Source organism: Penicillium odoratum, assembly GCF_028828045.1.
Source record: "Penicillium odoratum strain IBT 22623 chromosome Unknown utg000006l_segment0_segment0, whole genome shotgun sequence".
NCBI lineage: Eukaryota > Fungi > Ascomycota > Eurotiomycetes > Eurotiales > Aspergillaceae > Penicillium > Penicillium odoratum.
The window spans coordinates 2,694,830-2,720,384 of NW_026643148.1; the positions used below are offsets into that span (position 1 = coordinate 2,694,830).

A 25,555-nucleotide genomic window follows, 5' to 3' on the forward strand; every position below is an offset into this window, starting at 1 on the left:
AATTGCGTCTCCACTGTTCCACGTTTCAGGCAGGGGCAGAAATTCAAGTTCATCTTGTTCCTGACCTAACTCGATTGGGGGCGAGATCGAGATACGATATTAGGATAAATCAAGTTGAGATAATACTTGGAAGCACTTGATTGCAGGATTTGTAAATGTGCATAGAAATTTTTAAAACGCGCCTACTTAGTAGGTAACCTACCTATGCACTGATTACTCTGTAGATGTACTCCATAGGTACGGGGAAATGAACAAAGGCCCCCGAACCCACCGAATCCTCCCACGGTTTCAGACTTGGTTTCTTTACTCTCCAATTGTTTTCCACAACTTATTACAGTTCAGACCTTTTTTTTCCTCCGAGAAAAACAAAACCTCCTTTGCTTTGTTCAATTCTGTAGCTTAAAAATTCTTCGCCTCTTAATCTACCTGATCGACACTGCAATAACTTCCCGGGTACACAGAAGAAGCTAACGATCTGGCCCGCACTTCAATCCTCTGCTTCCGCCCCTCCCCACTTAACCTATCAGAGTCTGTGGTTGGTAGACGAACAGACGTCAGTATCCACTCATATTCCTTAGGCCATTTCATTCGTCATCGGCCTCTCGCCTTGTGCTCTTCCACACAGCTCACTCGGGACTCTCCCGTTTCTGCATCTTTTCGTCCACCGCTTCGAGTCCCTCCCCAAAGCTTCCTTCTCTCGAGCTTGCACGTGGGCAACTCGAAAACCCTGGTCGATCTTTTGGGGGTCTTGAGTATGATGCTGAATGGGGGTGCACCACCCCGGGATTGCTTGTTAGCCTGAGTCAACTTATCTGCGACACCTCGTTGGGCGACCACACCCCCGGAACAACGCATCACGCCAAAACCCACCCTGCAAATTCTGAAAGGCCGTTCACCAGTCCACGTCGGTCCAAGGCATGCAAAATGTCCGGCAGCAGTGTCGAGCAGGCTTCTGGCCCGCGGCATCCTCAGCCGTCTCCGTTTGGGCGACAATCATCGACACCCTCTTATAGCCAATCCGTGAACGATACCCACCCTTCCTCATTTGAGGTCTCACCGATCATACCGTTCTCCCCCTCCAATACCTTGGCTACCACCACGTATCCTCCCTCCCGCCGATCGGGCTTTGAGTCAATCAATTCAATATCCTCAAATCACCTGCATTCCGGCGGTCAGCCCCAAGACCAGACTGGCCGTGGGTCTCCCGATCCCGACGACTATTATCGACAGAGTCTACCTTTGTCAGCACCACGGGAGGCGGGCGTTGGCAATGTGACAGCAAGGAGCATGGTGACAGGCCCCTCTAACCTGAATGATAGAGTGTCCGCCCTGCCAGCAAGCGTCGCATCTAGACGCCCCATCTATCGCTCTGTATCTGATTCGCCCACCTTGGGAGGAGGATCCACTGCCCATGTGTCTTTAGCAGGCTCCTCTACCAGCTCCCGACAACCCTCATTCAGAGACCTTGTTAACAGGTTCAACAATACCTCTGATTCTGTTCTCCCCCTTCCCACCGCATCTCGACCGACTTCACGCGCCACGAGCCCGACAGGCAGTGACCACGGATCCGAACACTCTACCATCTCACGACTTCGTCAATTGCGCGAATCATTACCTCCGATCTTTGACGCGGGCAGCCCCACGCAGATTGAGTCATTGCCATTATTACCATCATTACCGCAGACTGAAGGGTCGACGAGGCCACTGACAACTATTCCACCACCGCTCTATCAACGGATTCCCGAACCGTATTCGCGACGACCGTTGTTTGGTGAACTGCTGTCTCTTAATACGCAGGTGGCTGATCCGGGTCTTGGAATACCAGCGCACCTAAGACGACGGGGGTCCGACGGGAGTATAGCAAGTCCGAATCCAGGCTCTCTTCGGTCACCCTTGACACCAACAGCTTGGTATCTTGGGCAGGCCAATTCACTCGAGGCGGTTCAACCTGGTGGGAGTAAAGGTCTTACTCACCGCAGATCACGAAGCGACTTTGTGAACCCGTACAGCGAATCCCTTGCAGACCCGTGGAATCCTGAGATGGCGGTTTCAGCGCCCTTGCAGCCGTGGAAGACCGGGGACGGGTCCCCCGAAAGTCCAAATTCCAGATCCCGCATTCCGATCTCTTCGCACCGCCTAAGCTCTGGTTCCGGCTCGGAGAGTCTTTCCCCAACCGCGAATGCGACATTCAGCAGTCGATCAAGCTCCATTCCATTGGCTCCGAAGGGTTCGAGTCGGCTCCCTAAACCATCTGGCAGTAATAGTCCCACCCGCACGACGGAAGATGATTCCTCTTCGTTTGCGATGACAGCGCGTGGCCGCCGGGACCAGGCCGTTGGCCGAACCCGTCATTCGGCAGCAGATCGAAGTAAGCTCTTACAAGCTTACGTCTCCGCTCCACCCCCCAAAAAGTCGCCGCCATTACGCAGCTCAAGGCCTCGTCAAACCATTTCCACTGCTGGTTCAACTTCACCGCGGTCACCACGCTCTCCCGAAATTGGGAAGAGGGTATCGTCTTTGCAAAAAGTCGCCGACCGTGGCGCGGAGCGTAGTAAACCGCGCCCGCGCCAACGCCAGTTACCTGAACTGGGTAACGTGGACTTTGCAACTCGTCGGCAGCGCATTCAGCAAGCATTCAACCGGACTGTTCAAGAAAATGAACGAAAAGAAGAGGAGGAAGCCGAAATTCGACGTCGTACAAGGGTGATTGTGCCCGCATCCCCTGAGGACGAGCAGACGACACCGAGTGCGGCTGCCAGCAATCATCCACTACCCATCGAAATGGCTACAGTTACAGAGGCGGAGAGCACTGTTGATGACGGCATAGAGCCTCGTACGGTACCTCAGCTTCATCTGAATACCTCTGCTCCAGTTCCGGAAAACAGCGACCCTCATACGACAATGGATTCTCCGACCCTTGGGCTACCGGATGGTAGTCAACGTGAGCTATTGGATAGGCCAAACTCGGCCGGCTCTGACAATACCCATATCGATCCAGAACCGCAGATGCATCTTATATCACGCAAGCCTAGTGCGGCCCAAACCCACCGCACTTTGCTGAATCACATCATGCAGATCCGTGAATCCAGCTCGAGCAGCAGCGACTCATGTGATGAACCCGACTGTAGCTTGTCCGATAATGACGACAAAGAGTCGATTCAGATTATGCTTCCTGGGCCGCCCTTATTCCGATCTTCTAGCAGCCTGGATCCCCAAGAGACCAGACAACCTCAGCCACAGCAGCAGTCAACAGTTACCGGTCCATCTGACCCTAGATGGAGTATGAGCTCATGGTCATCTTCCGTCCAAAACCAAGAATCAACCTGTGATGAACAATGCGACGAAGACAGCGGGGATGATTTGAGTCTCCACAGGCCTAAGCCCGGGACAGAAGAGCCACCGACCGAGCCGTGCTCGGCCGACTCAACACGCCCGGTGTCTTTCGCAGACGATGAAAATGAAGACGGTCCACTCCAGGACTTGGGACTCATGGGCCCAGATACGCTCCAAACATCACAATTACCTACAGCGAACCTTTTCTCTACACCCCCAAGTCTTGCTAAGAGAGGGAAATGGGACTCTCGACGTGTTACACAGCTATATCTGGAAGAATTGACTAGAGGTAGGGCTCCTGACCATAGTCTCTCCGCAGCCCGAGCCTTGCCTGGCTTCCTACCAGCACACTCCTCCGCTGGCCTTCCAACTTCTCGCCAACCTCCTGTCACCAGACAGAGGGAGTATGCAGTGCAACAACAAGAGAATATACGTCAAGACATACGAGTTCCCACCATGCGAGTTGAGGCACCGATGGATAGTTTAACAGACGAGCCAGTGGTAGTGCCCCGATTCCAGGATCCTTCCCTCGCCTCTCATCGACATTCCAATGCGGCAAGTCTTATGGGACCTGGTGACTGGGAGGATGCTTCTCCGTCCGTTATGGACTGGATGCAGATGGCTGCCCAGGGCGAAGAAGTCACACCTGCCGATGACATGCCCGACTACATGAATGATGGTACGGATATACTACAGCTTGCTTTCATAGATGAAAGGAATGTTTCTAACACCAAACAGGCCTTGGACTATCTAACACTCAGCTTCCAGTTGATTCGCAAGCTTCCCTTGGACCTCCCGCAGCTCTCCAAAATATTCACAGTCAGCCCCAGCCGAACCCCAGCTATCAGACTCTGCCAAACCACGTTCTTGCAGTATCTCATAGTGCAGGAAGCAGTGAAGACTACTCACTCCGACATGCGGAACCAATCCACTCCGATCAAGCTGCAGACTCGTCTGCCACATCCTTGGCGCCATCGGCTGAAAATCCATTGCGCATGGAGTCGAAGAAGTCGCCGTCACCAGAGCAGCGACGCCTGAAAAAACGACGTAACGTCATCAAAGAGCTTGTTGATACAGAACACACATTTGGTCGTGATATGAAGGTGGTGGATGATATTTATAAGGGGACGTCAGGATCCTGTTTGGATCTCTCTGTGGAAGATGTTAAGATCCTTTTCGGCAACTCTGCCGACATTGTGCAATTTTCTCAGTCCTTCCAAGATTCTCTCAAGCAAGCTGCAAGAAGCATTTACGTCATGCCAAAGTCTCAGCGCTGGAGCAGTAAACGAAACACAGACCGTCCTGCCGCACAGGCTGTCGAGGAGGAGACGGGGGATGCGGGATTCTCGGACCTTGAGAAGGATCGCGCCACCAGAATTGGCGAGGCATTCGTCGCCAGCATGGCTCAAATGGAAAGGGTCTATTCGGAATACTTGAAGAACTATGATTCTGCGAACAAGAAGCTGCAGATTCTTCAGGGAAATCCGAAAGTCGATATTTGGCTGAAGGAGTGCCGGGAGTGGGCATCAGATCTTACCACTGCCTGGGACTTAGATTCGTTGTTGGTTAAACCAGTGCAACGAATTCTGAAGTACCCCCTTCTACTGAATGAGCTTTTGGCTGCAACACCAACTGATCACCCAGATCATGCACAGCTCATGAATGCCCACACGGAAGTCACCAACGTTTCTATAAGAATCAATGAGATGAAAAAGCGTGCCGACGTCGTGGGCCAGGTGGTGGGTCGGAAACGCAACCAGTCTGATGTTAGAGCAGGCATATCTAAGGCTTTCGGTCGTCGCACAGAAAAATTTCGGCAGCAAGTGGGGATGTCCGACGTGGTGGAGGACAAGGACTACGATTCCCTAGCCCAGAGTTTCAATGACGGGTTCTTCCAATTACAGGTGGTCATGCGTGACGTCGAGATGTACACCCGGGAAACGACACGTGCCATGGATCAACTCAATGAGTATGCCCTTTCCATTGAAGGCATGGTCAATGTGTCACCCTCACAATACCAGGACTTCGAGACCAAGTGGCGCCTGTTTAAAAATTCGATCCGGGAGATAGTTACAGTTGCGCTGCCGGAGCATCTCGCCGTAGTTCGCAGCAGCGTCATTCAGCCAATGGTCACGCTGCTAAAGCTGTATGAAGGGCCCCAGCGTGTCATGAAGAAGCGAGACAAACGTCTAATCGATTATGGTCGCTACAAAGCTCTCATTGATCGTGGCGACAAACCCGATAGGAAAACCGCGGAACAGGGCGAGCAATACACCGCCTTGAATGAAACCTTGAAGGAGGAGTTACCCAGACTCTCTGCGTTGACTGCGAAGCTTATGGAAGCTTGTCTCAAGAACTTTGTCCAGATCCAGATAACCTGGTGGAGTGTCATGCAGAAGAAAGTCGGAGCTCACGTGGACGCATTTCCAGATGCCTTGGAGAAGTTGATTAGCGATTGGAGCAGTGACTACGCCCTTTCCGAAGCACAAGTCCTTTCCCTTGGTATCTGCAACGGGGCTTTGCTGGCTGACACCGTGAATCTCGTCAACTTCAATACGCCATCGGCAGGAATTGGCGGTATGAGCTCTCCTCGTCGTCCATCCATGAGCTCAACTCGTCGAACATCCACAGCCAACAGCTCTACTCATCGTCGCTCGATCGCAGAAGATTCACCCAAGGTCTCCCAGGACTTCGGTGGTATCAGTCAGCTTTTCCAGTCCCCCCGGCTGGAGAGATCTTCGAGCACCAGCCGGCACCGTGTTGACTCGACCTTCTCCAATCGAGTGATCCCCGAGACTCCAGAAACCTCACACAGCCTACAACATGTTATGCGCAGTTCCTCTGGTACCGGAGACTCCCAGCACTCCCAGCACTCGGTTGCATTCGAACCATTCCCTAGTCTGCCAAGACTCAGCATCGACGGGCCTTTACTGGCCGAAATTCTTCGAGCCACCACGTCCAACGGCAGCGGCACCGACTCATCAGTGGAGCCAGCTAGATACTCTGGTCTGTTTTCGTCCGCCATGCCGATGTCCGATAAACCCATCGAGCATGAACCTCCTCAAGAGTCTGAAGCCCACCCTCCCAAGGAACCTACAGTATTGTTCCTCGCCGCAAGTCTCTACGAGTTCAATATTGACCGTGCTCGGCGCGAGGCAGGATATCCCTACCTGACCTACGTTGCGGGTGAAATATTCGATGTCTTCGGCGAGAAGGGTGAATTGTGGCTTGCTCGCAACCAAGATGACTCCACCAGCCAAGTTGGCTGGATTTGGATGAAACATTTTGCCAAGCTGTCATCATAGTCGCTGGCATTTCCATCCCGGACAAATAAGCCATATTTGTTATTTACGTCCGGTTTTGCGATCTTTTTTCGGCGTGTCTTCCTCACGCCTGGGTTTGAGGATTTCCAGACTCGACTCAAGATGGCTTCCGGTTCATGACATTGCTTTCATCTTGATCTGCCCTTAAGCGTGAATTTTTTATTCCGACCTACACTTATGCCCCTTGCTATCCATCATTTTTCCTCCCATATGTGTGATGAATGTTCCCTGGTGCCCTGGCTGGGATGTGTGTTTAGATACCCCTGTTTTATTGATGATTTTACTATAACCGGTTCGTCTTTTAAAGCTTGTTTCGTATAGTACTCCTTCGGTAACGACGTACGTAGATAAGCATACCAGTTAAGAAATGCCTGCAGCTGGCCACGTGACTACATGTGACGCAGCCCAACATCCCGAAGACAGCAGGGATTCGGACCTCCAGTGCCTGGTTCTCTTGGAAATCTAACAATACCAGTGTCATGTTCTTAACTTGACACTGACCTCCCCCGAAACCTGCTGCCAGCAAGCCTGGTTCCCTTTACCACCGTCTGGGTTCCCCTTTTGCCCCACCCCGCCGAAGCCGAACGATCGATCACCTACAAGCGCAGCCAAGAACACTTTCGCCAGCGAGACCAGTGCTTTATTCTTTCTCCCGTTCGCCCTCGGAAAGCGTGCACAAGCAGTAGCGCCTCCATACTACCTTCAGCCATCATAAGGCTGACGACGGTCTGCCTCTCCGAACGAACCGTCCAATCCGGAGGAGTATCCGTCCGGTCTCCACTTCGCCAGTGCAGAACTGGGGTGGATGCAAATCAACTCGGCATTTCGCCATCGCCAACGCCTCTGCTTGCCACTGTGTATTTTGACTGTACATATTATCTGGTGGAGTCTGTAACTCGGCAACTTGAGCGTTACACTGTATAAACAAACTTGCGCGGCTACCCTTGCATTTTACTCCGATTTGAGTCGAGATTAATTGTCTGCCTAGCCTCATTTGCCGCAATTACATCTTGAGTCTGGTATCGTGCGCATCTGTCCGTTGGTCCAGCCGGCAAACTTTCCGCTTGGATCTGATTTGAGGAGATAAGTCCAGCATTGTCACCATGTTGGACGGCTTGCAGAAGAGAATGCGGGGGAGGTTTAATGATAGGGTGGGTTTGGTTTGGCTTGTTTGCCGACTCAACTGCTAACTGTCGCAGTTGACGCCGGAAGATGCTTTCTTGAGTTGTGAGTTTGCCGTCATGCGAGCGCCGAAGACTTGTGAGATATGCTAACGGGTAGGCTTTGCGCACAGACTATGACGTTCGGTGTATGTACACGATGCTCCCCAGTGAGACAATTGATCGACAATTGACATGCATATAGTGACTAGAGAGGATATGCAGACTCTCAAGAACGACTGGCTCACGGATAATGTGGGTTGTCAACGCGACAGCTACTAAGTCAGAGAATCAAGCTAATTTATTACAGGTGATTTCATTCTGGGAGGAGTAAGTCCTATCGACGTCGGATCAATGACGATGTTTGCCAAGGACCCTCGAGCTGATTCACTATAGATACCTCGAACACGAATTTCTCGCAAAATACCAATCCTCCAACATCATACTCCTCCGACCTAGCATGTCATTTATGCTCGCCCAAACTCGCGACCCTCGAACTCTCCGCGAGGCTCTCCCTGACTTCTCTCGTGCCACCCACGTCTTCCTCCCCATCAACGACTGTCGCAATGTCACACAAGCAGAAGGCGGCTCGCATTGGTCGCTGCTACTCATTTCCGTCGTTGACCGCATTGCATTCCACTACGACTCGCTATACCAAGGGAACCAGTGGGAGGCTGCAGATGTGACGAGGAAGTTCGGAGCTTTGTTGAACTTGCCTATCAGCTTCATGCATCTGCGCGACTCGCCCCAGCAGGATGGCGGCAGCGACTGTGGTGTATTTGTTTGTCTAAACATGCGGCATCTTCTGCTCAAGCGACTGCTCATGGCTAGTGCACAAGAGAAAATTAGCATGAGTCTTGGGGGACGGAAGGTTGATGCCTCCGCTGGACGCAAGGAGATGGCGAAGATCATTGAGGGATTCCGTAAAGAGGGCGAGCGTCGACGATCGTAAGCAGCAGTGGATATTCTGGTTCGAAGCTCCTATACTAATCAATTCATAGAAACAGTGTCAGTCGGAGTCCCATGGGGAAGAAGTCTCGGAGCCCACCACGGATTGAATAACGTCTTTACTTCATGTTAATGAATTGATGCCTACTCACCTTTTTCGATACATATTGTCTTCTTGTTTTCATTCCTCAACCACGAAAAACGAATATTCAGTGAGCAGCGATGACTTCATGTACCTATAGCGTTGCATTGAATGTGCATTTTGTGTTTGCCAATAAATTATAATTGCACTTGAAATAGTGTGATCCGAATCCTCAATCTCTGGATATACACAGCAAATCCTCATCTAGGCTAGTTCGAATTTACAATATCTCGCCCTGCAGTCACACTTCCGAAGATTATAGGGCCACCACCAGAGTTTATAGCACGTTGCTGTTGCGCTGTCCTGGTGGATGCTGCCTGCTGCGTCTGCGTCTGTGCCTGAGAATCCATATCCTCCAAAAGCTTGACCCAGAGCCATAACTGCCCACTCACAGCAACATACCCAGGATCACGATTTCCACTAAACTTGGTCATCCCCATATGATCAGCATGAATACTGCGATTCGAACAGCCGCTCAGAATAGCGGAATGGTCCTCGAAAATCTGTCCATTCCAAGACGAACAAAACAAACCTTGCCAATCGTTGGGACCGCCAACTCTTCATAGAAACAAAACATCTCGATCGTTTTACCTTGATTCCTTCGACAATCCTCCAACATCGTGTGAAACCCCTGCTGAAGATTGGCAAGCATCTCAGAACCCGGCTCGAGCACCTGCACAATCTCCGTGTTCGTCCTACGCAGAACACGCGCCAACCGCGTCAGAGGCGTAGCCCAGTTCGCCTGCGCGGAGCCAACATGCGGAGTCCCCATAAAGGCAATCGCGAACGTCAATTTAAAAAGGTCCTTATGGTGTTGTTGTGGTGACTCGCGAGCGCAAAGAAGTGTCTGTTCCGTCACGAGGCCACCCAAACTATGCGCAACGAAAATGAGAGGGCGTTGATTTTGAGAGAAACAAAAATCCCCAACACATTAGACAAGTACGTACTAGTATCATCCTAAGACGAAACCCACTCACAGATCCCAGTCTCAGCGGTGCCAGCGACAGGTCATGCATAAGTGATTTCCCATGGTCGCGCAAGGTATTCAGACTAGCCGTACGCAGCGCACCGATGATATCCGCATCATAGCCGAAGGTCCATATTCGTGCAGTTGGAAGATCACAAGGAAGAAGCTGTTTGGGCCAGAAGGCTTTCGACTGTTTATTGGTCCAGTTTGATTCCCTATTCCTTGTCAGTCCGTGGACGAAGACGATGCTAAAGTCGGTGAAGTCAATTAGCTTGTGGCTTGGGCCGTTGCGGGGCGTCGTTTCTCGATCGACCATGATCGATCTACGAATTATACAACATACTCCACGTTGGCATATTCTGGCTCATGAAGGACATCTGGTCCGTATGGTCCACTTGTTGAATATGTCTCCTCCATTAGTGAGGCTGATGGTACTTGGGTTGAGAAGACGCCGACGAGGCCCATTATGCAAGATTTGGTATTTCGAGGAACGGCGGGGGGTGGGGACTTGAAGCCTCTTTATGTACTTTGACGTGAGATGAACCGGGGGCTGTGAGATTCTATATGATGATAGGTCGGGCATATGTGATGTGTATGTTGATAAGTCGTGCCCAGACGAGGCTGACTCCAGGCTAAGCAGCCTCAAGACATTGGATGCCCCGGCTGGGTGCATTAACCGAAACTCAAGCAGCTCAATTTCGCTCCTAATATGGGTTCTTTCAAACATCTCCAGATACTCGGGAATGAGGAAATTAATGGGAAAATTTCTGACGTTCTAAAAGGATTGGAGCCCTGGCTACAGGGAAATGCGAAAGCTGCGGACGCCGATGAGAATGGCATTATCCAGATTTGGACAAGTCAGATTGATCAAGCTACATTGGCGATTCGCCGATTGATATACGAGGGAGTGAGTACGTCCAGGTTAACGTTTACCCTACCTCAATGCTCCGAAGTTTCATCGCTAAGGCCAATTTCTATAGTGTGCTCAGTATGCCCTGATAAAAACCACTCGACCAGCTGAAACGCCCCAGAATCTTCCATTCGCGATTTACACTGCTCTTCAAGTTGAAGAAGCCCCAAAAATAGGCACTGTGGTGCTGAAACCTGCACAATCTATTTGGATTGAGCAACCGGCTCGCCTTGGTGGAGGCATGACCTTTTTAATTGTCCAGCCAATTTACGCGACCCGACTACTCCTTCAATGCGAAGGCTCTAAACAAGACAAAGAACTGGAATCTGGGAAAACATCTCATGATCTGGCCTGGTACCGGAGTATTATTCGAGGCAATAGACTCGACTATGTGTGTCCGTCTTGCAAAAAAGGATACCAAGACCGGGCCAACCTGCTCGAACATTTCAACAAAAGGACCAGCTCGGAAATCAGTAACCAACAGCACCAGAAACTGGGCATGATTCGGCGACTTGGAGGGGACTGGAAGGTTTTCGTCCAGGGAATGCAGGAGTGTCTGGGACCGATTTCCGCCCAAAGTCTTCGAGATGGCGCGGGTTGTTTTCAAGAAGATTTCTTGAGGCAGTTGAGCTACAAAGCTCATTGCTCTGCGCAGGCATGTGAGAGTAAGTTGACTGGAAAATACATGGGGCTTTGGGCTAAATGTGGATTGCCAGGCTCGCTGGATCGACAGAACGCGGCAGACAACGAACAGCGGCCATTCGAGAACTGTTCAGGGTTGTTATCGGGACAATCAAGGACACGTGAGAACTTTTCTCTCAAAATATACGCGGAAAGGAACATTGTGATGCTGACTACTATGTCTAGTCGCGGAGCCAGTGAGCTGTCAAGCATCCACCATCCGAACTCGGTGTTCATGATGGGCGTCAGATGTGATGATTTTTGATCAACTCCGCCAATCGGTGGTCAAATGTAGTTTAAATGGGATCTCTGATACTATTCACCTCACAAGATTATTTGCTACTAGCCTTTTCATCAACCTTGTTCTCTAGCAGCCAGTCGAATGAACATCACCGGTACACAATATTTCCTTGTAGTATCAAAAGTACATGGAAACAACAACAAACAACAAACCTGAACTCTAAAATTCCGTCGGGTTCGAAGGTGAGTGAATATGATCAAATCTTATCAATTGAATGCTGAAGATTTGGGAGGCAAAAAGGCCAGTAAGATCTGATCTGAACTCACATCCATCTTTTGGCCATTCATGTGTTGACATTCTATGTGTTCTTTCCTTCTATCAACATCAAACCGAGCCCTGAACTTGACCGAAGAAAGTCAAAAGGGCCAAGGCAAGTAAAATCTGAATCAAACTCCTATTCAAACTCTGTCATGAACTGTAAACCGAACTCTGATGTTCCTCTCAGCTATCCATGTGTTGACGTTCTGTATGCTCTCCTCTATCAATATCAAACTGTGCCCTGAAATTGACTGTTACAAGCCAAAAGGGTGCAGTTAAACAGACTCAGAACCATACACCGATCCAAGTTCTATCCTGAAAGGTTATCCGAGCTCTGATGAAGCCATTTATGTGTTGGCCTTCTATGAGTCCTTTCCTTACATCCACGCCAAAATGAACCCGGAGCCTTACTCTGAACCAAAATCCGATCCAAACTGTGATGTGAAATCTGATTCTTCTCTTGACCAGTCTTGTGTTGACGTTCTAGAAGCTCTTTCCTTATATCAACGTCGAACTGAACCAGGAACTCTACTCCGAATTCCAAAAAGAGTAAAAGGTGAGTGAACTCTGATATCAACTCTGATCTGCTGAACTCTGATCTGCTAAAGTCTGATCTGAACTCCGACCCGAACCCTAACTTCCCTCTTAGCCACTCATTTGTCGACATTCTATATGCTCTTTCCTCATATCAATATCAAACTGATCTCTGAATCTTATTGTGACTCGTTCTACTTTTGATCTACAGCTGACCCGAACCCTGACCCAAACCCTAACCCGAACTCTGATCCTTCTCTTAGCCACTCATGAGTTGACTTTCTAGATGCTCTTTCCTTATATCAACGTCTCTTGCTTCAAATCATTTGTTTACTTCCCCTGCACTCCTTCCTCACATCATGCTCTCCCTCTACCATAAAAGCTCCCATCTTTCCGCCCATTTCTCCTCTTCCTCTTCCTCCCAGTGTACCTCTGATCTCCCACATCACAGGCCGCTTTTTTTTCTTCTTTTTTCGGAATTTCGAGCTTCTTGCCTCTTGCTTCCTCTTGCTTTTCCGACGTCTGGTCCCCCTCGCGCAAATGGTTCGCCCTTGCACCCCCGCCATGGCATGCAGGACGTTGTCCTCTTTGGAGCGTCCTGTGTGTCATCCCACACCTCCGTCTTTGACACGGTTCAGTCGACTGCCTCTCGCCAACTCCCGTATGGTTACGGTAGAGTCTGGTGCTCGTCAAGTGGATCTTCTGGAAGGGTCTCGCCTCTAGCTCCGCACGGCACGTCTTCCGTCTCATGTCACTCGACACCCCATCGTCACCGCCCGACCCGTCACGTCGCAAGTTGGTGTACGAATTCTGGATCTCGTGGAAGATAGACTTCCGATCCGCCCTGCAGTCTCGCCCGCTGCTACTGCTATTGCCCGTTCAGTTTCTCAGCTCCCCGTTGCTTCCCTGGTAGAGCGAAGAGAAAAGCGACAGTCCCGGTCTCGTCCGTGGTTGCAACAGCGAAAGCACGTTGTACCGCCGACCGTGGTTCAAAGCCCTCCTGTTGTGCCTGAATCAGCAACGGCCCCCCCACCGACCAAGCATGTGTCATTTGGAGATGTCACTGTGCATGAGGTCTCGCGCTGGATTAATCCGATTTATACCTCCTACCTGCCGATCGCCATCACCCGTCCTGTAAAGGCCGCTACCGGTATTCAATTTGCGGAACTCTTGAAAGGATCTCGCCTTCCAATCCGCACCGCAGGTGCCTATCTTGCGCGCCCCTCACGACTGCCTGTCGATCCCGTGGATCTATTAGAAGGATCATGCCTTCCAATCCGTACCATCCAGGCACGCCCTCGCACATTCGTCCCAGCTGCTCGAACGGTTACAAGCTTAGTTTCTTCAACGCTCCCTGTTTCCATGGTTGAGCGAAGGAAACTCCGTGAGTCTAGATCTCGTCCGTGGATCAAACAGCGCGAGCTGCCACATTCGACGGCGATTGAAGCTCGACCGAAGAAGTTCGTTTCATTTGGTAGTGTGACCAGCATGGTCGTCTCTCGCTGGATTGAGCCGGAGCACGTCTTTGACGACTCCGCCCCCCCGATCGTCAGCCCCCGACCTGTCTTGTCGGCTAGTGCTGCTCGAATCCTGGATTTCTTGGAAGGATCATCAGGCCTTCCGGTCCGGCCGCTCTCCCGCAGTCAAGACCACTACTTCACTCCCCATTGTTAGTTCCGTTTCTCAGCTCCCCGTTGCCTCCCTGGTAGAGCGAACAGAAGCACGACCGGCTCGTCAATGTCCTTCCGTTGTGTCAGGGGAAACAATCCCAGTTGGTGTCGATGATTTGGAGCACTTTGCTGCTGCTACACCCGTGTGGGGACGCCCAATCGAGTCTGCATTGAGCTTTGCGCCACCCAGGTCCGACCCAGTCTCGACAGATATCGTTGATTGCACGACTTTTGCGAAGCTTGATCTTCGTGGGGTCAAGGAAGCATCCCTTGTTGTGGATTCCCGCCCGCATGATACCGAATCGGAGACTAAGTTCTGGAATGAGTTGGAGTTTGTGTACGGCAGCCCTTGTTCTGAGTCTGAGTCTGTTTACAGCCCTGTCTCGAGTGAGGAGTTTGTTCATAGCCCGATATCCGAAGAGGAGTTTGTCCGCAGCCCTATTTCCGAGTCGCCCGTTTACTCGCACTTGGAAGAGTTGACTGTCCACTGCTCTGATTCTGAGGAAGAGCTGCAAAGCTCGGACTCTGAGGATGGGTTCGTTCATAGCCCCGTTTCATCTGAGGAGTTTGTCCGCAGCCCTGTTTCCGACAGCGAGTGGGTCGATAGCTCGCGACTGGAACAGATGACTGTCCACAGCTCTGATTTGATGGAAGATTTCGTCCGAAGCTCTCGTTTGGAAGAGGATCGCATCCCTCTGTTTGAGGAGGATTTTGTCCACAGCCCTTGTTCCGATGACGCTACGCCTGGTACCTGGCGATGCATCAACTGTGGCCTCAACCTACCACTTCCCAACGACTTTTCGCACGACGCAGTGTGCGTTTTGGCTCCCAAGTACAGTTCTCGTCTGTCAACCTGGGATGCTCACCTCGACGGGCAATGTGCTGGCGACAGTGCTTGCCATTGGTGCGTGGTCGAACTTCAAGAGGACAGCCAAGACGATGAGAACGACGAGTACTTACCATATTGAATCGCCTGAATCGCCTTTTCTTTAGGTGTCGGATATTCGCTGGATTTTTCTGGTGTTTTTTGGCATGCCGGCGTTCTATTCTGGCCGTTCATGTGCACTGTTGCTTCCTGGGGTCTGCCTGTTTGACTTGGCTGGTTCCATAGACTGCCCGACTGTCTTTTCTGACTATTCGACTGTCATTCGCCATTCTTTTCGAACGACGTCCCCACACTCCTTTTCCTGTATCACAAGCTCATTGTATCCCTCCCACATTCACTGTTTTTGTATCCCACTGTCTTTGCTCTTCTTGCAGTCTGTGTTCGCGGTTCTGGATTCATGGGGGTTACCCTCCTTTTTTAGATGCCCACTGTCCTTTCCTTTCTGTTCGATTGTATCTTCCTTGGGTTCTTTTGTATACCTTGTATACCTTCACGGTCTCTTCTCGTTTTCTTTTCCTTTTTGTTCTTCTACTGTCTGTACTGTCCGCTCCTTTTTCTTTTGCACTGTTCTTCTCATTTCCTTTTTTCCCCCTCACGGTCTCTTCTCATTTCCTTTCCCTTTCTGTCCTCCAACTGTCTCTTCTCTTTTCTTTTACTGTTTCTTCCCATTTCTTTTCTTGCCCCACGATATTTCGTTTCCCTTTCCCCCTTTTCCATTTCGACAGCCCATGGACGACCGACGACAAACCGACGAACCGACTACGAATAAATGGCGACGGCCATTTTGTGAGGCCGCACGATTGAGTTGGATGGTGGCGAGCTACGGCTCACGACCATGTAAGTACCCTGTTGCTACTCTGGCTCATGTAATTGAGCACATTGCAGCGGCAGACCGCACCGAGCGATGAGGACGACGACGACGACGACGACGAAGACGATTTCTGTGAGGCCGCACACTTGGGGTGGATGGTGGCGAGCTACGGCTCATAGATTCAAGCAGAGGCTAACACCTATAGCTGGCGAACGAACCGAACGACAGCGAAGAAAATGGCGATTGACATTTTACGTGAGGCCGCACGATTGGGATGGATGGTGGTGAGCTACGGCTCATTACCATGTAAATTCTCTGTTGCTAATCTGGCTCATGCAATTGAACATAAGCTAACACTTGCAGTGGGTTGAAAAAATCGTAATGGTGGATATCTGGTTATACGATCAGATAAGGTTGTGGTCTGTGCACGAGCCCTATTTTTAGCAACGGAAATGAGTTTACATTTGCTTCACCTCTTGACCTCCAAACATTGAATCGTGGATACTTTGTGGAGCCAACTGTTGTGGCGTAGCCTTTTTAAAACCACGATCAACACCCGTGCATGATATCGAAATCTGGCTCAATATTTGACTCAATTCATCGAGTCAAAGTGACTATGACATCACCATTAGAATGTTCGCAGGATAGTCACCGAAAATTAGGCTGCATGAGGCACAGGACCATTGAAATGTATCAATTGATGTTCGGCTCAAATATCGGAATTATCCAGGGCATCTTTGAACCATGTTCCATGATCAAAGGACTTATGCCGCAGTCCCAGACATTTCGTCCAATTAAAATACTTGTCAGAAACCATGCACATTAGATGGGTTTCTAATTATACATACGACTGTGGATTATTAATTGTACACAGAGAGCTAAGCGAGCAGAGGACAAGACTAGGAACGCCTAGGGCTAACGCACAGCTGATGACATAATGCACACGAGAAAGGGAATAATTATCCAAGTCCACGGGTAATTTGCGATCAAATCCTGGTGCACCAAGTTCATTGCCTCATCTGGCATAATCAAAGGTTAAAGTTCTAGACAATAGGGCCGCGGTTCAAGCTCTCATATGCAGAGCTTCTTAAGATTCTTTCATGCCGGAAAGATGTGGAGAAGTATGAGAAAGATTACCTAGATAAAAAAGTAATTCAACATAGGATCAGGGGCTCAAGTGTTCAATATTAAGTAGCGAGACAGCTGTGCATGAATCGCTACCTCGAAAATGCATGATCTGACTGCTGTCGATACTTTTGCATTTTATTTCAGGATGGATTGACAGCACGGAATGCGGGCATTGCAGCTGCAATATTCTTTAATATCTTATTAGCTTGACTAGGTTCTCATGCCAATATAGTCATTGCTTTACTTTATTTATTCAAAGCTAAAACAAGAGAAGAGATAAGGTCGAATTCTCGACAAGACAATTCGAGAATATCTGCGTCAGCTGGCGATGCTGATATTAAGCTTGATCTCACACTTTTCTCCAGGAAAGATTAATATACAATAGCTAATTATAGCTAATCAAAAAGGCCCTAATATCAACTGGTGACAAAATTGTGTCTGTTCATGCTCAGGGCACCCGGGCTTCCTTCAAGAATAGCAAGCATCAAAGCTGACCAGAATGCAATTCATGCCGTTCGGTATTTGCAACCACATAAGATCCTAGTCTTAAAGCTGAGAGCACTCTCCAAAGATTGGTAACATGAAGGAGACAAACGGCACACGGCACATGACCAAGCTTACAATCACACAAATAATCTCTTCGGGTTCCTAGAATAAGGCAGAGCCTCAATTTCGGCTGCATAATTTAGGTACCACGTACATGTATATGTACCACAGACTCGGAAGATGTGTGCCAGGGCGCTCGACTTATAATCGTGCTGCAGGTCGGCATGCAGGGATGTGAAAAATTTGACATACGGTACTTTTGTCCGGTTCGGGCCGAGATTAGATTTTAGCACCTTGGTGCTTGCTTGGAATGCTAGCGTGGATGTCGATCTGGGAGGTTGTGGATATGATTACATTCCGATCTGGACTACTATTTAAGGAAATTCTAGGATTGTGTATACTGGACGTACTGGAAATAGATAATGCTACTATAAGGCCTCGAGTACTGGCGCAAATATTCAAGTAATGGTCATCAAGCGTTGGGTAGGTCGGGCCCCGAGCAGATTACTGAATACAAGAACAGAAATTCCGATGGAAAGAGCGCATGGATGAGACTAACAAAGCCCTAGTAGCCCCCAAAGTCCCTCAACTTAATGTAAAAACGCCTGAGCACCCAACTATGGTAGACAATCAAAAAAGAGAAAGGGAGCGCGATCAAGAAGCACATAGTCCCACGCAGAAAATCAGAACGTAAGACCTAGGTGTAAATGTATGAGGTGCAGACGGGGGAATAGCATGGAAGGAAGAAACCCGATCAGCTGAGCTGGCTGACAATCAAAATCTATACAGTTCATGGCTTATAAATTCGGGCAACAACCCAACAGAATGTGAGAAGGAAGACAGGGTATGTGGCGCCAAATCGAGGAGAATCAGGATTGGTAAGCTTGCGTTAGGAACCATCACCATCGAGCCATTAGCGAACGCTCAGCGTGTTGAGGTGAGGTGAGGTGTGTGGACAAGCGATATAGGAAGGGATGCTGTACACATTGCCAGAGATCACTTAAGGGGGGGTTGGGGTCTGGGCGAATTGAGCAGGGTCGCGATGCTTGTCGCGAGTCCGCATGTACATGGCGTCGGTAGGAGAGCCAGAACCCGAGCCCGGAATGGGTCGGGGGACTGATGTTTGCTGTTGTGAGACGATCTCACGGGCGTAGAACTCGACCAGCATGGTCCCGTAAGCCTCGAGCTCTTCAACCGTGATGGCGAGACGGAAATCGTTGAGCAGAAGAAATTGGAGTTCTAGATGGTTGAGCTCCACAAGTGGGAGACCACCAACCTGATTCAGAATGGTCAGCGAAGAAATTCATGTGATGGTGGGGTACGCCACATACCTTTGCATATCGAGAGTTGGTGTAGAAGACATCAGAGAAGAATTTACTTGCACAAGTCACGCCCGCGATGACCAGCCGGTGGATATTAAAGCTATCAACCACAAAATATTGAGACAGGCTCTCTTCGTCCATCTGAGGGTACAGGCCCGGGGAGATCGATGTGTTGGGGCTCTTTGGCTCTTGTGCAGTCATGGGTGCGGAGGAGGGTGGAGTGGCTATTGAGGAGTCGTGATCCTGTGGCTGCCGATCTGTCGAGGTGTCCATTGGATCAGGAGAAGATTCAGTCGATTCGTCCACGGTCGGTTCCCAATGGTGTTGTGGCTGGACCTGTCCCCGATTGACCAGATCGGTCATGCGGTCAAAGTAGACCAGCAGGCTGAGAAAGACCTCGTAGGTCGTAGGGCAGTATTTGTGAATGCGGGTGAGGTAACTGAGGATGGTGATGCTGGGGACATTCTTTCCGTGAAATGCTAGGACACTGGTGGCTTGTGGACTGAGGTTGCTGGTCCCCTCTGGCGGAGGAATGTGGCGATGTGTATGTTCGTGGTGCAAATCGTTGGTCGTAGTGATCTTGGTGAGCAAGCCGGCTACCATTTCGATCACGTCGCCCACTGGCATCGAACTGATTTCGAATTGTCGCTGTGGCGAGCCAAGTCCAGCCGCGTGTGATCGTGGGGGTGGGGCCAGGAATTCTTCACTGGCTAGGCTCTGGATGTGCGACAAGCTTCGGACGCGGATGCGGCTAGGGGAGTTGGCCTCCGACCCCGGGACCGACTGCATCGTTCGAAAGGTCGGCTGCAGGCGCGGGGAGTCTGGAGACCGGGTATAGGCCGGTGGTGCAGGCGGTGCAGCCATCATCGGGTTGTCAACATGGCCAATAGGGGTCTGCGTGTTGGAGTGAGAAGGGTGATCGGTCGGAAAGGCATAGTTGGAGGAGGTCATGGATGGCGAAGGATGGGACAGGTCCTTGTGGGAGTGGGAGGGTTGGGAGTAGGAGGAGATGTCGTTTGAATGCGCGGGAAGCCGAGCAGAGTCTAGCGGGGCGGTGGTGGGGGTGTTGGAGGAGATCGATCTAGAGCGGCCCTCGAACGTGCTCGAGTAAACCTCAGAGTTGCCTCCGAACATGTTGTCGATCTTATTCGACACGTGGTTTGCGACGATGGATCCCATAACCTTTGATCTGCGATCAAATCAGGTCAGTGGTTAGATGGGTCAAACGAGAGAAGAAATAATAACCTGGAATGAAAGGATAAAAAAAGAGGGGTTAGAACTGTGGTTAAGCCTACACTTCGATGACGAAGGGTCCGAAGGCCCCGAGTTTGAAGGGCCAGAACGAATGGAAGGTTTGGAAATCAAGGAGTGCCGATCAACGCCATTGTCATAAGGAAGAAGTAGGCAGAACAGACCACTTGCAGCGTAGAGAAGAGAAAACCCAGGATGAAGGATGAAATCAGTAGAAACTGGTTCCAAGTCAAGTGGAGATGAACCGGGATGGAGACTAAAGATGAACGTTTCCAAGAATTCTTGTTCCAACTTGAATCAAAATCAAGGATCAAATCAGGGAAATTACAAGCAATTCAAAGAACTAAACTAACATTCAATATTGAAGATGGATGAGAAGGAATATAAGAAATAAGAAATAAGGAATACGAAATCAAGTCTTGACAGTATAACAAGGGATAAGTCTTATCATTTCATTCCATTAGACGGTGTGGATGAGTTATATCGGACGAATGACAATCCATTCTACGCGCCCGTGGTCATCCATGATGGTAATCAATTGACTTTGATCTATGTCAAACTTTCTATATATGTGATGTATGTGATATAACACTTCTATTTTTCCTTGATTGAACATGTCTATCCTTATAGACCTGCATCGATATGCGTCCATAAATATCCATAATGCATATCCCCTATACCGACCCAATCTGAACTATGATGTAATCCTCAAGAGGGTTGAGAGAAGTACATAAGACTCATCCTAGAAGGTCAGAACTGCCGAGACTCATCGGTTGGTTCCATTCTGATCCTGATCTTGGAACCCAGTTCATCAATATGACAGATGATTAAAGCCTAAACATCTGACAGGTAAAAAATCAGGTTGATCGAGGTGATCATAATCCATTCGCATTCAGACGACCAACGCATGCTATTAGTACAGATTTAATTTGTCACTCCAGGTCCAGTGTAGCCGTTGTCCGGCAAGTAAAGGTGTCGCACTGCACCCTTCTTAGTCAAGACCACCAGTCGAATAACACCACCTGAGCTACCATCCCACTTGATCGCCTCTTGCAGGGAGTTTCGCACAAAGTCAATACCCTCTTCCTCCGTCATCTGTTCCCGCCAGTGCGCATCGGTGTAACCATAGATGTAGGTGGAGCCTGATCCTCCGATCGCGAACGACTGCTTGTGTAGAGATCCTCCCAGCGGTATCGAGTACACCTGACCACCGTGTCGTGGATCATATCCGGCAATGATGATACCCGCACTATGATGGGAATCAGTTCCTGCTCGCTTCTATGCCTCAACTCCCCTACTCACCTCAATGCGTCCTTGTTCTCATAGCACAATTCCTGGAAGAGCGATGCAGCCACCTGGGTGCTGGGAGCCTCATTGTTGACAACGCCGTACATGTTCAGATGGTAGGAGACAATATCCGCAACAGCTTGGGTGTCGGCAGCTGAACCCGATCGGCAGCACCAGATAGTGTCGTGCACCTGTGTCAATTTGTCCGTGACTCGGTTGGCAATGTAAGCACCAGTGGTTGTCCGGCTGTCGGCACCAAGAATCACACCGTCCTTGAAGTTGATTGCCATGCTATTGGATCGTTAAAAACCGATGATCGTGGGGGGGAATGAGGGTAAGCTTCGACTCACATCGAGGTTCCAAGGCTAGAAAAGGTGAACGTTCAGCTTTTGTTTGTCTTCAAAGGGGAAGCAAGACAGCTCATCATCATTGCACTTACTTAACCTCGCCACTCTTCAGGTGGTTCATGTCAACGTGGATGCCATCTGGATGGGTGTTAGCTCCTCCACCGGTCGATGACGATAGCTCAGCTCACCTTCGCCCAGCATGCCAGTGACGCCGTGTTGATGAACCATTTTGATCGGTCAGATATGAATAAAGCAGTATTGAGAGAGGAAATGTAGCAAGGAACAAGGAGGAATGGGGGAGTTGGAGATTGGGTAGAAACAGGATGATGCTCTATCATTGGAGCTGTAAGAAGGCAGAAGCTCAACGCGTCCAGCTCGGGCGGTGAGGAGAAAGCGCCAACGCTGATAGGGTTTCCCTTTATCGCCAGCCCCCCGCAAGACAACAACTCCCCTAAACCTCCCAAATGTGCCCTTGATCTTGTGGATTTGTCTTGTACACCTTTCTTTTAGCGTTATATCTTCCTGTCTTCCCAACTAGGCTCTTTATTTCTGTCCATTTCCAACTCTTTGCCCTGGCAATGTCACAATCACCTCCTCCACCTCCATCGTGGAGCATAAGCAGCATGGCCAACAACGCAGTGCAGTTTCTTCGTTTGCCAGTACTGGCATCCTCTGGCCTAGCTGTGGTCGCAAGTGGAGTCCTGTATTTTAAGCAAAAGTAAGCTCCCCTCAACCTCGACTCGAAGCTCTAGAGACTAACCCGATTCCAGTGAAGTGGTCTATCCTCGCAATGTCCCCGTTGATGCGCGAACCAATGTGCCGAGTCCCCGTCAATTTGGCATCACCAATTTCGAAGAACTTCAAATCCCGACACCCGATGGAGAATCCCTTCATGCTCTATTCCTGCGACAGTCCGAGGGGCGCTTCAAGCGCAATCTTACGGTGATGATGTTTCATGGAAATGCAGGAAATATTGGCCACCGTGTCCCCATCGCCAAAGCAATCCAGGATACGCTGCAGTGCAATGTCTTTATGCTTGAATACCGGGGATACGGAAAGTCCACTGGCACACCGGACGAAGTGGGCCTGAAGATTGATGCTCAGACTGGCTTGGACTACTTGCGACAGCGCCCGGAAACGAGAGACACAAAGCTGGTCATCTATGGACAGAGCTTGGGTGGCTCTGTTGCCATCAACCTCGTCGCTACCAACCAAGACCAGGGTGATATTGCAGGGCTAATTTTGGAGAACACTTTCCTCAGTATCCGAAAGCTAATTCCCTCGTAAGTTTGCTTCCCTTGGCGGCCGCTTCACAAGAGATCAGCGCTGATAAACTTCTAGTATTATGCCTCCAGCGCGGTACCTTGCACGCTTCTGTCACCAGACCTGGCAAAGTGAGGACTGGCTGCCTAAGATTGCCAAGATTCCAATTCTTTTCATGAGTGGACTTAAAGATGAACTTGTGCCGTAAGTTAAGCTCGAGCGCAACTGATAATGCCAAGTCTAACAACCTACAGGCCTTCCCATATGACTGGATTATTCGCACTCTGCAAGTCAGAGACCAAGGTCTGGCGCACTTTGCCAAACGGAGCTCACAATGACTCGGTGGCCGAGCCGGGCTACTTTGAGCACATCCATGACTTCATTACCGAAGAAGTTATGGAAAAGTAAACACTTATGCGAAACGAGCACCATCCAAACATTGGATCAATGACCCCCACAACGCCATCGTCCGCTTCGCCTGTTTTCATCTAACTAAATACCATGATACCCACTCTAATGATGAAAGGACACGAGCCTCTTTTGTATTTGTCCCATCTCCCGACTTGACAGGTCCCGGCGGCCGATTAGCCCGTCTCGTGGGTCCCATTATCCATGCGGCCTTACGCGTCAAGTCTAATGGACCCACTCTGTTCACTAACCAACCTACCCTTCTTGACATTTGTACTGCTGTTCTGTTCTTGCCTGATTTGAATGACTTGCGTGATCTAGACCCTCCGAGGTTGTTTATATGTTAATGTTCTTTCTTGTTATTATCGCCATCTTGCGTGGGATCCTAATCGGACGCTAGAGCAGGCCTGTTTTTAGTTTTCGGCCTTGTTATTATGTACATCAAATGGGAATACACAATCTACAAACTTACCCGCCTTCATATAACTTCCAGCTGCGAGAGATGATGCCTATTAACTCCAACTAGATATTTCAACGGTTATGAACAGTCCGTGAGCGAATCAGGCTGTTCAACAAATGATCTCTTGTTGCTTACTAATCAATTATGATCTAACCTAATTTAGTTGTTATAAGACGCACTCAGTTCTACAAGTTGAGGATCTCGGCGAGTAATAGCTACAACTAAGCAAAGTCAAGTCGTTGCAAAGGAAATCTGATACCTAAAAATTTTGAAATGACCTTTGTCCAAAAAGAATTCACAACCCCACCACCCCTACCGCAAGCAGACACGCCCCAGTCATCAAACCCATGGAAATCCATTGGTCTAGGGATCTGGGAAGTACTTCTAAACGGGAATGGACATTGTAAATCTGTGCTACAATGGTGGGAACCAAATACCACGACAACCAATGAACCTATCACACACACCTTCATTGAAGAGGTGTGCTTCCTGCAGGGCGGGCTGGAGGATCTTTCGTTGGATCAGGCATGGGGCGTTGGGGCATATGCGTATCGCCAACCGGGCATGTTACACGGGCCTTATCGGGCTTCTCGAGATGGGTGTTTGATGTTTGTGAAAGTTATGCCTGGGGAGGATTCTGGTCAATGCTAGAAGGTATATTGAAGGCTATGAATGAGATGCAAAGATGGATACATGTATTTACAATTTCGTTAAGATCCAATGGAGTCATAAAGAAGTTTGCGTCGGATTCCTATGACTCGGATCAATTGATAGGCAGTAGAACCCGAAAAAATGTCTATAAAATAACCTTGGAAAGTATATCAGCTGTCCACGATCGAAAGGCAAAGGAAAGACAGTACTCGATAGTCTTATAAATCTCATCCTCTGACCCAGAGCCAGAATCACCTATCCTACCACTCAAAGCCTGCTTCACAAACTCCCTCAAAGTTCGCACAGAGTCAGCAGAGCGAGGAATATGATGGCCTCCAGAAAATTGATAAATCGACGCACTACCACAAGAACCAGCCAACCGCTTCGTCATAGCCGGCTCAATCATCGTATCCAAATTACTCACAACATGAAGAATAGGTGTCTCAATCCTCTGACTGTAAATCGGGTCATAAACCTCATGTTCGAATCGAAAACCACTAAAACACACGGCAAACCCGAACGGAGGATTGTTATCTGCTAATAGTGAGAAAATTCTTAACAAAAACCAGTGCATTTGGCGTACCTGAAATGGAACCTCACAATAAGTCTCCCTCTTTTCCAGCATGGAACTAAGAACAGCGGCGAGAGCAGCGCCAGTTGAGAAACCTTTGATTCCAATAAAGGGACCATATCGTTCAAGGACGGTCAGGAGATGGCGAATCGTTTCGCCGTATCCTGAGAGTTGTTCTGTTTCCGGATCGCCATGTCCCCAGGCCCAGGCTGTGTTGATCTCATCGCGTGGATGATCTGGGTTGGCCGGGAACATGGGAGTAGATGTTGACAGTGTCTACTTCTCCCTGTGCTGGGTTGTGTCGTAGGGCATTCTGGATTGCTTGCGTTAGAGGGGCTTGTAGGAAGTGAGTTTTGCAGGGGATAGATTGTCCTGATTGACCGTGTCTTAAGATGGT

At 49.6% G+C, this 25,555-nt stretch overlaps 10 protein-coding genes across 10 annotated transcripts; 6 read left to right on the top strand and 4 right to left on the bottom strand.

Moving 5' to 3' along the window:
• Positions 1-924: 924 nt before the first annotated feature.
• Positions 925-6,638, top strand: N7520_009460 (putative Rho guanyl nucleotide exchange factor; the record flags this gene model as incomplete). Its single annotated transcript, XM_057143394.1, has 2 exons — positions 925-4,012; positions 4,072-6,638. 2 exons carry the CDS (start codon positions 925-927, stop codon positions 6,636-6,638), a joined length of 5,655 nt encoding a protein of 1,884 aa, XP_056992682.1.
• A 1,121-nt stretch (positions 6,639-7,759) lies between these two features.
• Positions 7,760-8,878, top strand: N7520_009461 (Ulp1 protease family protein; the record flags this gene model as incomplete). Its single annotated transcript, XM_057143395.1, has 7 exons — positions 7,760-7,807; positions 7,856-7,883; positions 7,951-7,965; positions 8,022-8,071; positions 8,127-8,146; positions 8,213-8,764; positions 8,818-8,878. The coding sequence occupies 7 exons, from the start codon at positions 7,760-7,762 to the stop codon at positions 8,876-8,878; spliced, it is 774 nt and encodes a 257-aa protein (XP_056992683.1).
• Positions 8,879-9,115: 237 nt separating this feature from the next.
• N7520_009462 (uncharacterized protein) lies at positions 9,116-10,338 on the bottom strand (the record flags this gene model as incomplete). The annotated part of the gene is made up of 4 exons (XM_057143396.1): positions 9,116-9,409; positions 9,439-9,753; positions 9,884-10,196; positions 10,217-10,338. 4 exons carry the CDS (start codon positions 10,336-10,338, stop codon positions 9,116-9,118), a joined length of 1,044 nt encoding a protein of 347 aa, XP_056992684.1.
• A 244-nt stretch (positions 10,339-10,582) lies between these two features.
• Positions 10,583-11,729, top strand: N7520_009463 (uncharacterized protein; the record flags this gene model as incomplete). The annotated part of the gene is made up of 4 exons (XM_057143397.1): positions 10,583-10,780; positions 10,854-11,448; positions 11,517-11,586; positions 11,651-11,729. 4 exons carry the CDS (start codon positions 10,583-10,585, stop codon positions 11,727-11,729), a joined length of 942 nt encoding a protein of 313 aa, XP_056992685.1.
• A 1,368-nt stretch (positions 11,730-13,097) lies between these two features.
• On the top strand, positions 13,098-15,195 carry N7520_009464 (uncharacterized protein; the record flags this gene model as incomplete). The annotated part of the gene is made up of 3 exons (XM_057143398.1): positions 13,098-13,229; positions 13,281-14,180; positions 14,245-15,195. 3 exons carry the CDS (start codon positions 13,098-13,100, stop codon positions 15,193-15,195), a joined length of 1,983 nt encoding a protein of 660 aa, XP_056992686.1.
• A 646-nt stretch (positions 15,196-15,841) lies between these two features.
• N7520_009465 (uncharacterized protein) lies at positions 15,842-16,103 on the top strand (the record flags this gene model as incomplete). Its single annotated transcript, XM_057143399.1, is given in 2 exon segments — positions 15,842-15,979; positions 15,999-16,103. The coding sequence occupies 2 exon segments, from the start codon at positions 15,842-15,844 to the stop codon at positions 16,101-16,103; spliced, it is 243 nt and encodes an 80-aa protein (XP_056992687.1).
• A 2,495-nt stretch (positions 16,104-18,598) lies between these two features.
• On the bottom strand, positions 18,599-20,099 carry N7520_009466 (putative cyclin-dependent protein kinase complex component; the record flags this gene model as incomplete). The annotated part of the gene is made up of 2 exons (XM_057143400.1): positions 18,599-18,874; positions 18,930-20,099. 2 exons carry the CDS (start codon positions 20,097-20,099, stop codon positions 18,599-18,601), a joined length of 1,446 nt encoding a protein of 481 aa, XP_056992688.1.
• A 996-nt stretch (positions 20,100-21,095) lies between these two features.
• pre3 (proteasome core particle subunit beta 1) lies at positions 21,096-22,033 on the bottom strand (the record flags this gene model as incomplete). The annotated part of the gene is made up of 5 exons (XM_057143401.1): positions 21,096-21,420; positions 21,474-21,749; positions 21,809-21,823; positions 21,898-21,943; positions 21,994-22,033. The coding sequence occupies 5 exons, from the start codon at positions 22,031-22,033 to the stop codon at positions 21,096-21,098; spliced, it is 702 nt and encodes a 233-aa protein (XP_056992689.1).
• Positions 22,034-22,383: 350 nt separating this feature from the next.
• On the top strand, positions 22,384-23,476 carry N7520_009468 (alpha/beta hydrolase; the record flags this gene model as incomplete). The annotated part of the gene is made up of 4 exons (XM_057143402.1): positions 22,384-22,523; positions 22,576-23,088; positions 23,147-23,272; positions 23,323-23,476. The coding sequence occupies 4 exons, from the start codon at positions 22,384-22,386 to the stop codon at positions 23,474-23,476; spliced, it is 933 nt and encodes a 310-aa protein (XP_056992690.1).
• A 1,256-nt stretch (positions 23,477-24,732) lies between these two features.
• On the bottom strand, positions 24,733-25,413 carry N7520_009469 (uncharacterized protein; the record flags this gene model as incomplete). Its single annotated transcript, XM_057143403.1, has 1 exon — positions 24,733-25,413. One exon carries the CDS (start codon positions 25,411-25,413, stop codon positions 24,733-24,735), a length of 681 nt encoding a protein of 226 aa, XP_056992691.1.
• Positions 25,414-25,555: the final 142 nt, after the last annotated feature.